The 15,203-nt window shown below is 36.1% G+C and overlaps 1 protein-coding gene across 4 annotated transcripts in view; it reads left to right on the forward strand.

Annotated features, from left to right (window-relative positions):
* Nucleotides 1–15,203, forward strand: part of COL12A1 (collagen type XII alpha 1 chain) — a 143,558-nt gene that overhangs the window by 118,553 nt on the left and 9,802 nt on the right. For all 4 annotated transcript variants that reach the window (XM_021000135.1, XM_021000134.1, XM_078155281.1 and 1 more), the window contains 8 exons: nucleotides 850–927; nucleotides 2,186–2,272; nucleotides 3,678–3,731; nucleotides 6,087–6,182; nucleotides 7,703–7,756; nucleotides 8,106–8,159; nucleotides 11,700–11,753; nucleotides 13,405–13,476. In XM_021000135.1, coding sequence (XP_020855794.1) covers nucleotides 850–927; nucleotides 2,186–2,272; nucleotides 3,678–3,731; nucleotides 6,087–6,182; nucleotides 7,703–7,756; nucleotides 8,106–8,159; nucleotides 11,700–11,753; nucleotides 13,405–13,476 — 549 coding nt within the window. The remainder of the gene's footprint in view (nucleotides 1–849; nucleotides 928–2,185; nucleotides 2,273–3,677; nucleotides 3,732–6,086; nucleotides 6,183–7,702; nucleotides 7,757–8,105; nucleotides 8,160–11,699; nucleotides 11,754–13,404; nucleotides 13,477–15,203) is intronic.

The following is a 15,203-nucleotide window of genomic DNA, read 5'->3' on the forward strand; positions in this document are numbered from 1 at the left end:
TGAATAGTATAGAATTTTGTTACTGTGAATTTTGTTACATGGAAAGGCAGCGTGCCGCAGTTGATAAGAGAGCTGCCTCAAAGTCAGAAAGGTCTGGTTCAAATTCTGTCTCTGACACATACTGGCTGTGTGACCCTGGGCAAGTCACTGAAGCTGTCCTTGCTGTAGGCAACTCTTTAACACTCTAAGGTGCCTAGAAGGTACTGACCTGCTTTTGTTGAGGGCATTACCTCACCTGGGAGTTTCCTGTACCAATGAAATCACAGCTTTAGTCTTTACCTATCATGAAATTGTCAAGATTTTAAATCATTGTGTTAAAGGTATAACATGAGCCTTTTAAAAATGAGAATATGCCCAATTAAACCTATATTTTTATTTAAAAAGAATTTTTTTTGTAGAATGTCTTCCTATGTGAAGGTAGGATTTTCATGTAATACAGTATTAATAGAGGGTCTCAACCTGCCCTAAGGAAGAATCTTACAATTCTGTTTGTTCAGTTAGATAAATTGGAATACACTGGCTATTAAAGCCCTTTTTCACTTCTTGAGAAACATTTCTCTTTGGCCACAAACCAGTATCAGGAGCCGGAGTTCATCAGGAACATTTGGCTTGACTTTCTCCTTCTTCTGAAGTATGGGTGTTTATTTATTTTAAGAAACTGGAGGGAATTTCCTCCCCCACCCCCCTGAGAAAACAGGAGCACATTACTTATGAAGTAGAACACTTGTAAGCGTTCATCTAAGAAGCTGGCAAAATCTCAATTTTGCCTCTGAGGAGACGTTGAAATCTGAAATGTTTGCAGTCTCCAGTGAATAAAAAAAAAACTTAGTGGATATGGTTGTTTTGCAGTTCCAAATCCAGAATTTTGACATAGTGTGCAGCCCGGTGTGGACCAGCAGGGACAGATGCTGTGACATCCCTGCAAGGGTAAGTAGTCCTGAAGTGGGTGTTGTCAAAAATTTTACCAGTAAATCCTGCTGACAGTGAGAAGTTGTATTGGGAAAGTAACACTCAGCAGCTGTTATCAGCAAATAGGAAACCCAGGAATATGCAACGGCTTGTGCCTTTATCAGCTATCATGGTTCATGCCAGTGTTTGATGTGACCCCTCCCTTTCCAGCTGAGAATTCGTAAGCCCATATTTGGAAATTCTGAAGAAGCATTGCAGTGGATTAACTAGAAAAGCCTCACCCAGTCCCCAGATTTCCACTAATTCTAAATGTTCCTTTCTGCTTGTAAAATACTGGCATGAATTTGTTGAATAAATTGCCTTCTAATTAGATTTCTATTATTTTAAATAGCAAAAATGAACCACATTTCAGTTTGAAGAAAGAACTCATGTTTATTCAAGTGACTGTTAACAATGGTTATAGTATCACCATGTTCAAGCAGAAAGAACACTGATTGGAGGAGTCAGAGGACCTGATTTCAATTCCTGCCTCTGATTATTTACTACCTGTGTGACTTTGCATGGCAAGTTAATTAACTTCTCTGGGCCCCAGTTTCCTCATCTGCAAAAGGAGGGGATTGGATTAGGTGATTTCTAAGGCCCCTTTCAACTCAAAATGTACCATTCTGTGATATTTTGAACTTTGAGAATGCAAAGCTGAGTATGGAATCACAGGATGGTTTTTGTCTGAGCTAGGTAGAGAACACAGGGCAGCTAGGTGGTGCAGTGGATAGACCACTAGGCTTGGAATCAGGAAGATTCCTCTTCATGAATTCAAATCTTGCCCCAGATACTTATGAGCTTTGTGACCTTGGGCAAGTCACTTATCGTTGTTTGTCTCAGTATAAAATGGGCTGGAGAAGGAAATGGCAAATCACTCCAATATCTTTGCCAAGAAAACCCCAAATGGGGTCATGAAGAGTCAGATATGGCTGAAATGACTGAACAAACAACAAGGCAGAAATCAGTGGGTCAGAGAAAATTGCACTAGATTACTAGTGATTCTGCATGTTCTTTTAGAAGTGTTGCCTTGTCTTGTAAGATTTCTTAAAGAAAACAATATATAGAAAGAAATTTCATTTGAGAATTAGATATTAGTTCTCATGATCATTTATTATGATAACTAGATCTTTGTCTTTTAAAGCTGGGGAACTTACTCCCTTGTTTGTGTAAGTTATGGAGAGGGAAATGTGGTTTTTTTTTTCATAATGGCTTATTATTGTTCTCAATAATCTAGAGAGATGAAGCAAAATGCCCAGCTTTTCCAAATGCTTGCACGTGTACCCAGGACAGTGTTGGACCTCCTGGACCACCTGGACCAGCGGTAAGGAAAGATAAATAAGCATTTATATACTTTTTCTTTTTAAAATTGTAGATATGATTTTTCTTTTGGAAAACTGAGTTCATTAACACAGGCTACCTTCCTGCCTGACTCTGCTCAGGTTCCTTTCCTTTTTTAATTACCTTTTTTTTCCAATTAATAAGCATTTCTTTTTTCGTCCTACTTTCCATTCCCCTTTCCCTTGTCCTTCCCTCCCCCCCCAAAATTAAAAAAAAAACCCCACAACTTGTTACAAAATAGGTATATTAAAGCAAAACAGATTCCCATGTAGGCCATGTCCAAAAATGTATGTCTCATCCTCCATATTTAATCTTTCACCTCTCCGTCAGGAAGTAGATCTCATTCTTCATTCCTGACCCTCTGGAATCATGGTTGGACATTGCAGTGATCAGAGTTCTTAAGTCTTTCAAGCCTGCCAGCTCAGCAGCATGTGTCCTTTGGTATTAGATTTACACATTTGTAGTGGAGGATAGTGAGATCAAAAATACTTTGATTCTGCAATTAGAATTCATGTCCCCAGCAACTTCTCATTCAATCCAGAGCATATTAAAATGCTTAGACTTTTAATAAATGTAAATTTGCCTTTCCCCTGGTCATTGTAAGGCCTTAAAAGATTCTTCAGGATGTTCCAAGAAACTCCATGCTCCCCTTTTCAAAATGGGTTGTTTAATTTCTTTTTGTCATCCTACACTCATCTAAACAGTGACAGATCTTTATGGTTAATGTGGATTTTGTCCTTTGGTCTTATGAGCAGATGTGGACAAAAGTTGCCCTAGGACAAGTAGGTTGTGGATGTGTTATAATCTACATTGTTGGAGGAAATGCTCACATCATTGAGATTACACACCTATTAGAGCATTGGAGATTATTGTTCATTGTTTTTAGTTTTTTTAGCCTATAATGAGATAATTGTGTATTATAGGCCTTCATGTTCATTGCCTCCACTTTTTTGGAGATCTATAGATTCTTATTGGTGTAGCTGTACCTACTTTGTGTTACTTAGAGATTTAAAATCAGATTAATCTTTTCTTAAAAGATTTAACTGTTCCATTCATTATTGGCTAATAGGTTTTCAAAATAGTACATTATGTTTCCTGCCCTTTAGGCAATGTTTGCTTTTTTCCAACAATTCTTAAATTAGTTTTGAAACTCTATTAACAGTATTTGAATGGCAAAATGTAAAACTAAGATGCGTAACATGGGGAAATATTTATTTCCTTGATTTCTATGTCTTAAATATTTACTTTGGGTCCTTTTTGGCCAAGAATAGTGATGTTTTAGACTCTTCTGCAGTGACAGCTTCTTTAAGGTTGTTCACGTAAGTATTATTATATTTTTCTTTATATAGACACAGAAACTATAACAACATATAATATGTTTATTTTAGGGTGGTCCTGGTGCTAAAGGTCCCAGAGGAGAAAGAGGAATTAATGGAGCAATTGTAAGCATCTATCTGAATTCTACTGAAATTTTTTTGTCTGTCTTTTTCAGTTGTGTTCTTGGTTTAAAATGCCATCACTGTGATGTATGAGTTTGGACAAGTTACCACAGCAAAATTATAATTTATATTTTCCTTGTTAGGATATTGTAATGGTGACTTAGGCCATTATTGAAAACATTTTTAAAAGTACAAAAGTTAACACTAGTCACTTAGAAGTTCATGTTAGTTGCTATTTATTTTCAACAGAAATGATAATGAGGGGGAGGAAAGGAACTCACACTGTTTGAATGAATGCTAAGGAGAGGAGGTGGGTTGGAGAGGCCATACAGTATATGATGAGGACTAGCACTTTCAGTAAAAGTCACTTTGTAACCAACCTGTTGTTAATTTTGTCCACTAAGTGTAGAAGTTGTTGGATGGAATCCAAAGACAGGATAGAGTTAAAATTCAACCTGCAGCATTCATTTAGGGAAAGAATTGTCAGCATTTTAATGGGAAAGAGCCACTGAGAAATATTTTTGGAATATCTTTGAAAAGTCAGCTCATACTATATACATGTTATAGTTGATGTGAAAGGGTCTTCAGGGACCTCATCTCAAATGCCTTATACATTTAAAAATAATTTCGTTTAATTCACGGCAATCAATAAAACACAGTCAAGGGCAGAAATATTTCTTTATTGTCTTCAGAAGGTTTATATATACAAGTGTGACATAGAAATTGGAGGGAGGGTCATGAGCAGCTCTTAGTTTAGTCTTTACCCATTAGCCAGTCAATTAGTACACAGATTTGAGCAGATGTCATTTTCGAAGACAAAGACTTGACCCTGAAGGAGATGGAGTATGGAATGGAAGAGAGTTAAGGTAACAAGAAAAGAATGGAAGTATGGCAGCAGCATGAGATGGGGTAGGTTGATGCCAAATAATTGGCATAACTTAATTAAGGAAACAGGATAGAGTAGTGGATAGAGTGCTGGACCTGGAGTCAGGAAGATTAATCTTCCTGAGTTCAGTTCTGGCCTCAGACACTTACTAGCTATGTTACCCTGGACAAGTCACTTAACCCTGTTTGCCTCAGTTCCTCATCTGTAAAATGAACTGGAGAAAGAAATGGCAAACCACTACAGCATCTTTGCTAAGAAAATCTCAATTAGGAAAACGAAAAGTTGGACACAACTGAAATGGCTGAATCACAACAGCAAGAAGTAAGGAGGCCCAAAGGGGTGATCCACTGGGGTCTCCATAATTTTTATGGTGGAGGTTCAAGGAGGAAATATGAGAGCCCTGGACATTAGCTCTATTGGCCTCCAATGCTAAGTGGTCATTGTTCATAATGTCTAATGAAATTTACCTCTAGTGAGGTTTTATGAGATGAATCAACACACATATAAAGATGGATATGTTTATTTTGGCACAAAGGGCTCCAGGTTTCTACCAAAAGAGCTTACAGAGCCTGATCTAACTATAGGATCATCATCATTTTTTTTTTCCTAATACAAGATTAATTTTAATAAGACAATTTGAATTCCTTAGAGAAATTTTTCCTGCAAATGCTAGGAAAGCTTCTATTACAATGAAATGATTATTGTAAGAAGCATGAATAATAGGATGATGCTGAATTGGATTTCAGAGGGCCTAGCTTCAAATCATGGCTGTGCTTCTTACTACTTATATGGCTATGTTAAGTCACTTACACTTTCCAGTTATCTTCTACAAAAAAGAAGAGTGTTAGTAGATGACCTCTGAGGTCTTTTTTAGTCCTAAATCTATAATCTTGAGATCATGTGATCCATCTATGATAGCTTTAGACCATCTTTATCAGGTCATCAATTCTAACAAGCTAATTAGTAGGTCAGACCAGTCAATGCATGGGTAGGAGACCAGTGTTCTTGAAATTGAACTTTCATGTGTACTAGTGTCTTGTAGAGAACAGACCCTCAACGAACATTTAATAGTTTGTTGTTTAATCAACACTTCCAAGGAGAAACCAGAATAAACTTCAAGGAAATGAACCCTTGCCTGTCTAAGATTATGTTTGGATTTGATATACTTTGTTTCTGTTCCTCATTCCTCTTCTATTAAGGTTTTTATGGAAACCTAATTAATTTACCATAGCATCAGCTATATTTCCTTTGCAAACAGGAAAAGGAGGCATGAATGATGAGGAGAGGGATGGGGTATCATCATCAGTAAAGAGCTGGAGGAACTGATGCAACTTTCAAAGTGTTTTTTCAAAGCTGATTTGATCAATGTCTTTCAAGTTGTGAAAACAAGTTTCTGACAAATGCAGATTTTGAGGGAAATGAACTAGATAACACAGCCACTGACTTTTTCGTTTTTGCTTTGTTTATTTAAGGGGCCCCCAGGTCCTCGTGGTGATTCAGGTCCCCCAGGTCCCCAGGGTCCTCCAGGTCCTCAGGGACCCAATGGACTCTCAATTCCAGGAGAACAAGTAAGTAAAGTTATTGTATTTTTTGAACCTGGTGCATTTAATATTGGATTTAGCTACATGTTCCATGATGCTTTTGAAACTCAATTTTTTTTCAAAAGCTTAACACACTTGGTTTGTGAATTGACTTCTCAATATGGGTGACCCTTTAGATTTATAAATAGTGTGTGTCTATATTTTAAAACAATACTGCCTAAATGCAATTACTGATACTTATTTGACATCACTTGTAAGTCATGAGCATCTCTCAATTACCTGAATTTCTGTAGACTCCTTATAACCCGTGTTAGGCATGGAATCTCTTTCAACTCCATGAAGGTTCAAATCAGTTTATCTATAATCCTTGTTTACTGATTGAATGTGCAATTATAAAATGCATTCCTATTGTATTAAAGGCAAAACTCAAGTTAGAAAGAAAGTTTCTAGATTCTATGACTCATATTTTTATTCTATGGATAACTTTTGTTCTCCATTCAGGCAAAATGGATCCAGTCCAAAATAACTGTCAAACTTAGATTTTAATTTTCATTGAGAATATCTAAGCATAAAGATTATATAACACCTGAGATAGTGGCGGTGTAAGCCCAGAGGGTAGAAGGCCAGCTTAGAAGTCAGAAATAACTAGGTCCAAATTCTGCCCCCAGCACATAATGGCATTGTAACAACAAACAAACTCTTAGTAGTACCTCAAGCAATTCCCTAAGGCTAGAAGTTACAGAGTTGTGGAACTATTTCATGAGAAGAGTTTACACATTGGGAGATTCCACCTCTTTCCCTTCTTCCCCTCCACTCCCCCCAAATAAAGCAAAAAATATTTGGGAGTTTAGTTGTTGTAAGGTCATTGTGCATCATCCTTACATCTAATGGATTGGAATATGGAGGTGTAAAACATGACATATAAAAATACATATGTAAGACTCATATAAAAGACCTCTAAAGTAAAAATTAAATTGGAAGCAAAGCTTCTTTTGAGAGTCTTCTATTTTCATTCCTTGTCATTGTAGTAAATTCAATTATTTCATATTAATAAGATTGGCTATATCTGTACCCCAGGTATCTTCAATACCTGCAGATAAACTTGTAGACCTTATTATCAAGTCAAAGATTTTTAACCCATTCTTCTTCTAGATCTATCACTCTACCATAGCACCAAATGAAAGATAATAAAACAAATAAAATGGATTTTTTCTACAAATTTCACTTCTATAACAATGATTTATGTTGAATTATTTTTTTTCTGTTTCTTGTTCCATAAAAAGACTTCCCACAATATTATTACAATTTGGGAAAACTTTGGTTTATCTACTTTAATAATGATAACTTCACTAGAAGAATATAATTCAATGAAAAGGGTTTATACTTTTAATTCATTATTCTCAAAAATGCCCTCAGATACCTGTATCATTATGCCTATAGTGAATTTGTGAAGTAGGAGGAATTTCATAAATGAAGGCCATTCTGTCATCTTATTTCACTTGGTTTTATAAATTGGCTTAGAACATTTACTTTATTGGTCATTACAGGGTCGACAAGGGGTCAAAGGTGATGCAGGAGAGCCAGGACTTCCAGGCCGATCAGTAAGTTCATTGCTACAATTTCCCTTCCTATACTTACTTATCAAGTAATATTTGAACATGTAGCTGTGTGGGTCCCTAAAAGACTAAAGTCTGTCTGTTTGGCCTTCATCATTCCCCTTGCCCCACTCCCGCTTTACTTTCAATTAGCAAGAATTTATTGATTAACCGACATATGTCCAGCTCTGTGCTGGATTCTAGTTTCTTATTTCTTACTAGAGGACTGCCTCCCAGTTCTTTTAAAAATATTTTTAATATTTACAAGTGTTCACCTATAATGAAAAGTGAAAGAATACTTTCCTATTGGGAGAACTTTCCTTGTTTCACTTATATTGCTCATTTTTTTTTATAGGGATCACCAGGCTTACCTGGCCCACCAGGCCCCATGGGACCCCCAGGAGATAGAGTAAGTTTCCTTTTTGTTGTTATACTACTCTAAAAGATGAATCTGTCTATTAATTAAGACCTAATGCAACTTAACCTGCTCAAGAAAGAAAAGAGCTGCTTCATTATTTAGTAAATTAAATCCCAGCACAATTGGAAAATATCCAGCTTTGGACCATCCCCAAGGTCTGTGGTTAGTGGGAATGTATGGGAACCATTAGGATTTTTAGCTTTAGTAGCTTTATTTAGTATAGAAGAAGAAAGGGGCTCTGGGGAGGTTGCTTCAAATGACAAGTGGAAGAATAACTTTCTCTTGGGAATAAAATTAAGTGAATTAATTTTGTGTGAAGTACTAGGGATGAAAAGACAAAACGATGAAACAGTCTGCTCTTGGCCAGCTTATAGTTTAGTGGGAAGACACCTTGTTTGAATGTAAGTATCTAAAATCAAAGTTGTTAGCGAGAAAGGGTGTAGCACTTGCGGCAGGAAGGATTAGTAAAAGTTTCATGTAGAAGGCAGTATTTGAGCTGCATCTTGAAGAGAGGAATTTTATGCAGCAGAAGTGAGAAGAGAATGCATTCTGAGAGTAGAGAATGGCCAGTGCAAAGACAAAGAAATAGGAGATGGAGCATTGTATCTAAGAAAAACTTTGGTGTTATGATCCAGTGTAGGGAGGGGAGTACTGCGTAATGGCACTACACGGAGGCAAAACAATCCAGAACTGTGAAGCATGCCACTAAATATGCAAAAAGTGTGCATAAATCCATTAAAACCAGTCACTTCCATGATTCTATTGGACATAATAGTCAGCTCTTCCCCAATGGTAAATCATTAGGATGGATAATACAAAGTGGTCAAAGTTATGTCAGTGGTTCTTACTTGCTGCCACAGCATCTTTTGTTTCTGGTTGCTACCAGATAAGTAAAAAAAGGGCAGTGAAAAACATGTCCAGTGTACATGATGTCAAAATAAAGCAGCTTTGCTTTTGGCCAGAGGCAAAATAGATTGGAGAAAATAGACTGAATGTATGGATTGTAGAATCATTGATGTAGAACTAGCTGGAAAGGATTCAACCTCCTCATTTTACAAATGAATAGATTGAGACTTAGAAGGTAAACAACTTGAGGTTAATGCAACTAGGACATGTGAGAAGTAAGACTTGTCCCTAGCTCCTCCTGGCTACAAGTCCAAATTCTTTAACATGGATAATTTTTAAAAAAATGTATTGGTCAGTTATGGAATCTAAAGCAAATCTGATGGTATGATGAGCTCTACAAATCAAAGGTGGACCCACAAATTTAACTTCTTTGCCCACAGTATGTGAAGATGTCTGATGGTCAGGCTATATTCATTCTATACACACTCACACACAGAGACACAAATACAGACACACACAGACATACACAGACACACACACCCCAGTACTGTTAGTAGGAGCATCTTTGGAAATGAAAGATAGCCAGAGATAAAATTATCATACAAAAAACTGCAGACAATGCAATCTGTAGCCCTTCCCTGGGCATCAAAAGTCGTTGCAATTAGATCCACTATTCTTGTGATAGAAAATCTTTCCACAGAGCAGTTCACAGGCAGTAAGCTGAAGAAGACAACTATGTTGCAGGACGGAAAAAACATCCATGGCAGTAATCTCAAATAAAACGTTTTGGCTGGTAGCAGAAGAGAAGCAAAATGAAAGATGCTGTGACCAAATCTGTTCAAGCCATGTTACCACATTTTGCTTTCTCAGAGGGATCCCAGAAAACAACAACAAAAACAAAACATTTACATTACATTAAATGACTGTAGAATGTGGTGTGGTTTTCCATTTGATTGGTTTGTGTGTGTGCGCATGTGCTACAAGACAACCTTTTCCAGTGAAACTGATGCTCTGTAAGTAGATTTAAAATAATTTCCCCAAAGTGGATGACTGTTGGGGATAACTTTTAAGCCTATTTTTTTTAAAGAAGTAGATTATTTTAAATTAATTTCCTGTTACAAAATCCACATGCTAATAAGAAACACGGATCCTTGGGTTGATGGGTCTCAGGGGAACCAGATCATTGATAAATTCTAGAAGTATTATTAAAATTATCCCTAATTTTCTATAGAAATTGAGATGGAAATCTTCTTTGGTAAAATATGCAAGACTTTAAAAAAATGATCTGACTCAGAAACACTCCGCCAGATTTCAGAGGATTGTAGTTGGGAGCAGTTGCTAACTGTGCAGGAGGATGACTCATTCAAGGCCAAGGTCATCTGGCAGCAGCAGAAGAAAAAGAAATCTGGGGCCACTCAAGAATAGAGGAGATTGTGCAGAGACATGACCTGGCTCTCATAGTTGATTTTTTTTTGAGTCAACCCACTGAGATTACAAATCATGACACTGAATTAGATTGGGAAGGATAGACCAATAAAAAGGTAACTGCTTATTATGGGGATTTCCTCTCTTGGTGGGGGGAAGGACAATTCACTAGCTTTCTTACCCCACTGCTTTTGTGGATAAAAAGCCAAATGAATGAAGGAAACAGTCCTATTGATACATTGTTCCATAATTAGAGCAAAAAATGGAAAATATTTGTCTCACAAAGTTGTCTGCTGTGCTATGGTGATGGTGTCTATCACTTTCCCTTTCTTATAATTCCCTGATGTTTTTTCCTCCTTCCTTTCCCCTCCCCTGCCCCCAATCCCTCTGACCTCATTTCCTTTATATTGTGGTTGTTGGTGGTTGTCCTAGGAGTTGTCACATCTTAATTCCTCCCCCTATGCAAGTTGCTCAACTTTTTCCTTAAAAGGTATTGAGATATTCCTTGGAACTTGGTTGAGCAGATTGTTGATGTCACTTCCTCATCACATGAGTAAAGAAGAAGCCATGAGAACCTGGGGGAGGGGAAATGGGAGAGGGTCTCTCTCAAAGACCCAGGTCATGTCTCTATAGTCTCTTCTATTCTTAAGTGGCCCTAGATTTATTTTGGATGGTGGATCACAATGGGTAATGGGTAATGCAAGCAAGATGGATTTATTCAAGTGAATCTACTTGAAGTATCCTCTTTATCTCTCCTTGTTGAATATCCTTCTCCTGCTGTGGCTAAGTAAATGTCTTTTTGTTAACTGTTGAATGAACTACAAGTACCTCATTTTGTTTTAATATGGAACTTAAACTACCAGAGGACTGATCTTAGGCTCAGTCCACGGCACTGGTCAATATCTGCATACATTTGTGGAAAGGGGTATTTTTGATTATGTCAAACTACTACGGAAGGGAAATGAATGAATTATCATTAGAGAAGAATTAGCCTCATTGATTGCTGTAGTGCGATTAGAACTCTTGAGGCATATTTATTATTTATTATTCCTGAATAAGCACAGATGATATGATTTACCTTTTATATTATACACAAATTACTTTGGAAAGCATGTCTTTTGTGTCTCCATCATAATTAAAAGGAAAATGCAAAAAGCATTTATTTGTAAAACCATCTTTATGTCTGCCATTGACATCAACTTCCCCTTTTCTCATTTTCATAATTACATTAACCTGTAATTATTTTAATTTCTTAAATAGGGCTTTACAGGAAAAGATGGTGCAATGGGACCCAGAGGCCCCCCTGGACCACCGGTAAGTAGGATGATATGAAGCCTACAGTGACTTTGTGCAGCATTTTGAGAACCTTGTCTAGTGAAATTCATTTCTTCTGTATAGTGTGGCACAAACCAAAAGTAGGTTGCTTTAAAAAAAGACAAATCTAATTTTAAAAGAATGCTTGTGAAAATAGTCTATTAAAATAACATTAACTTCAGATTCAATAGATGATCCATACTTTTAAAGTATCCATAGAAACTTCTAACTTTCAGAAAAAGATATTTATATATTTTTTTGTTGTATAACATCTAATCTCCAGGTTTGGGATTTGGGATGGAAAGAGAAGCCAAATTTTTGATTAATGTCCTTTTAGTGTACATAATTCATACAAAATGAACTTGAGCATACTAGATATATTTAACATTTTACTACAGCAATGACTTTCAAATGTCCTTATTTGATTTTATGTCTGTTATTCTATGCAAATGACATTTGTTTTGAGAAGTTGTTTTACTTCCTACTAATATTTATGACACTTGATTTCAGCACAAATCAACTATAATTTTTAGGGAAAAAAATGCACAAAACTTTAGCTTTAGAAATCCTATAGTTTATTCTTTTCTATCCTGGGTAAACCACAATTAAGTCAACCTAGACTGAGAAGAATCTTTCCAGAGAGGGAAAGACAGAAAAAATGTTTGGGTGTTAGCTCTAGAAAATATGAAAATACTAAATGAATTGTAATTTGTAGGATAATAACCTCATAAATTTGGAGCTGGAAGGTACATAAGGGGCCATCTGGTCAAATTATTATGCTTTAATATCATATAATGAAGAGATTTAAAATGTATAGTGATCCTGCATTCTTTATAAACTCAAATTTACAAAATTGATGAGGTAGGACATTTATTTGCTTTGTGTAACTTAAAACCTGTAATTTAGAGAAACTGAAGGCTGAAATACCTCATGTGTTACATGGCTACACCTACTGGTAATGAGCAATATTGCAGCCCATTTATGGTAAACATAGTCCACCCAAATCAAAAGAAAAGGAAATTTCTGGTTGCTGTGAGTATGAAGTCTGTGTACCATTAGGCATAGGAACAATTCCCATGGTCTAGATAGGATTAAGAATGAATTACATGTTAGGGAAGCTTCGGAATTAGGAAAATGTAGCAGAGAAAAAAAATGAGCTGCTAGATAGGGATTGTTCCTAACTCTCAAATAGCTTAGGACTGAAGCCCTGTGGTAGTACCCAATGCGTTTTGAGGTTGTCCCCTTTTTTAAATCTTTTCCTCACCAAAAGTTTTCAGCTCTCTATGAATTTCTTTTTTTAACTCAGAAAAACAGATACTATTTTTTAAATGGAAATCAGTGGAGGAAAAAGAACTTAGTTTAGATAAATTCATTTTATGGCCAAATTGGCTAGAAGCACTGTTCTACAAACTAAGGGAAAATGTAGCTATCTAAAGCAATTTCATTTCAAAATAGGACTATCCAGAACAGAAAGCATGAAGTCATTTTGTTCTTTTCCTATTATCTTACAGTATTGTTTTATTCCTACTCTATATGTAGTCATGTGCTATGGACTTTAAAAGTTTTTAAAGTGAGTCATAAACTATTAGTTTACTTTACATGGGATTGTTATTTGTTCATCATAACATTCCATTTTTTTCTTCTATTTTAGGGCAGCCCAGGGTCTCCAGGAGTCACAGGTCCAAGTGGAAAACCAGGAAAACCCGGAGACCATGGGAGACCCGTAAGATAATGACCTAAATTTCCGTAATCAATCCATTATGAATTCAGATAACAAAGATTATTGACCAGGCTTTGAAATATTTGTCCTATCTCTGCTTCATTGTATGAAACATGTGTTTAAACCCACAGACTTAATTTGAAACAGTTTCATTTCTAAAGTATCTCTGTGAGTGGTTACACATATTCTCGGATGGAAATTGTGGTCTTTGGTTTTCATTAAAAGGAGAGAGAGAGAGAGAGAGAGAGAGAGAGAGAGAGAGAGAGAGAGAGAGAGAGAGAGAGAGAGTGTGTGTGTGTGTGTGTGTGTGCGCGCGCGCGCTCGCGCCAAGACACATATTTCTCCACTGTATAAACACCAAGAGCTAGGTCAGCAGAATGTGTCTTTTTATTTAAGCTTGTATGCTGCTGAAGACAGTAAAAGATTGGATAGTGACAAAGGGCCCACCAATCTTTGTCTGCAAATTTCAAGTCTTCAACACTTAAAAGTTTAAGTCATTTCAAGCGCTATATATAGTCAGTGCTTTTTATCATTAGGTTGGAATTTGTTTTCCTATTTCAGAAATATGCTTGAAGACTACTGCCAAGAGTAAAATAATTTGCATATGTTCATCTATTAATTCACTTTTATACAATGTCATCCACTGGACAAAACGTTGAATTTTCCTAACTCCCATGTAATTTCTTCTCCCTGGCTTGACATTTGCTTTGACTGACTAATTGGACATTTTCCTCTATGTTTTAGAATAAGGATCTTCAGACTTAATCTTGAGGTTCACGTGGGACCTGCCAAGTTCAGTAATATATGTAAAGGCATTTATTCTTCTCAATAGACTAATCCACACCGTTATCGAGTCTGCAAATATGGTGTCTACATAGCACACAGGTTCTTGGAACCAATAGAATTGCCATACCTATACAAAGAATCAGGGAATCTTATTACTCATTCTGCCAAATTACTACATGATTAAACCAATTACTTATTATACCATCTTATTACACAAGTAAAAGCATCATTAAACCAAATGGCATAGTGTATAGTGGTCTGGTAGCAGAATCAGGAAAGCTTGGGTTTAATTTCTGCCCTTGACACCTACTGGTTGTATGATAGTCAAATAGCTAATATAACAGTGCCCCAAACAACTTTTTCAGACTGTAAATTACAGAGGAGTTGATGTCCTTCATTAGTGGAGGGAGTTTCCAGGGTGAAAGCTTCCTATACTGATGAATTCATAAATAAGGACCAAAAAAAGTATGTCATTATACCAGTTTCAAAGCTGAGAAAATGTTTCCCCCCTAAATTTTATAATGCTGCTTACTGTTCGGATTGGCCATAAGTTCTCAGTGTTAGACTAACTTTAAAGTATGTGAGTTTATAATCATGATAAGGTTATGTTTATTTTTCCATGTTTATATAGGATTAAGTATGTATAGTTATAATGGAAAGATTGCTGAGTAAGTTAGCGGACAGTATTTAAACTCAACAGATCATAGCAGGACATTAATCATTATAGTCAAAAGCCCATTAAGTCTTTCTACTTAATTCACAAATTTTGTTCACTTTTACTGTGATTTAGAGAGAATAATTTTTGCAATTCTATTATTGGAGCTTGAACATTAAAGGAAAGATTTAGTGCTTCTTTTAGATTATAGCAACTTGTGAGCATAAACCAGATTTTTTTTAAATTTAAATTTTAAAATTTAAAATAATTTTTAAAAATTAAAAGACCC

The sequence above is a fragment of the Phascolarctos cinereus genome, unplaced genomic scaffold, assembly GCF_003287225.1.
Source record: "Phascolarctos cinereus isolate Bilbo 61053 unplaced genomic scaffold, phaCin_HiC Scaffold_5;HRSCAF=322, whole genome shotgun sequence".
Classification (NCBI taxonomy): Eukaryota; Metazoa; Chordata; class Mammalia; order Diprotodontia; family Phascolarctidae; genus Phascolarctos; species Phascolarctos cinereus.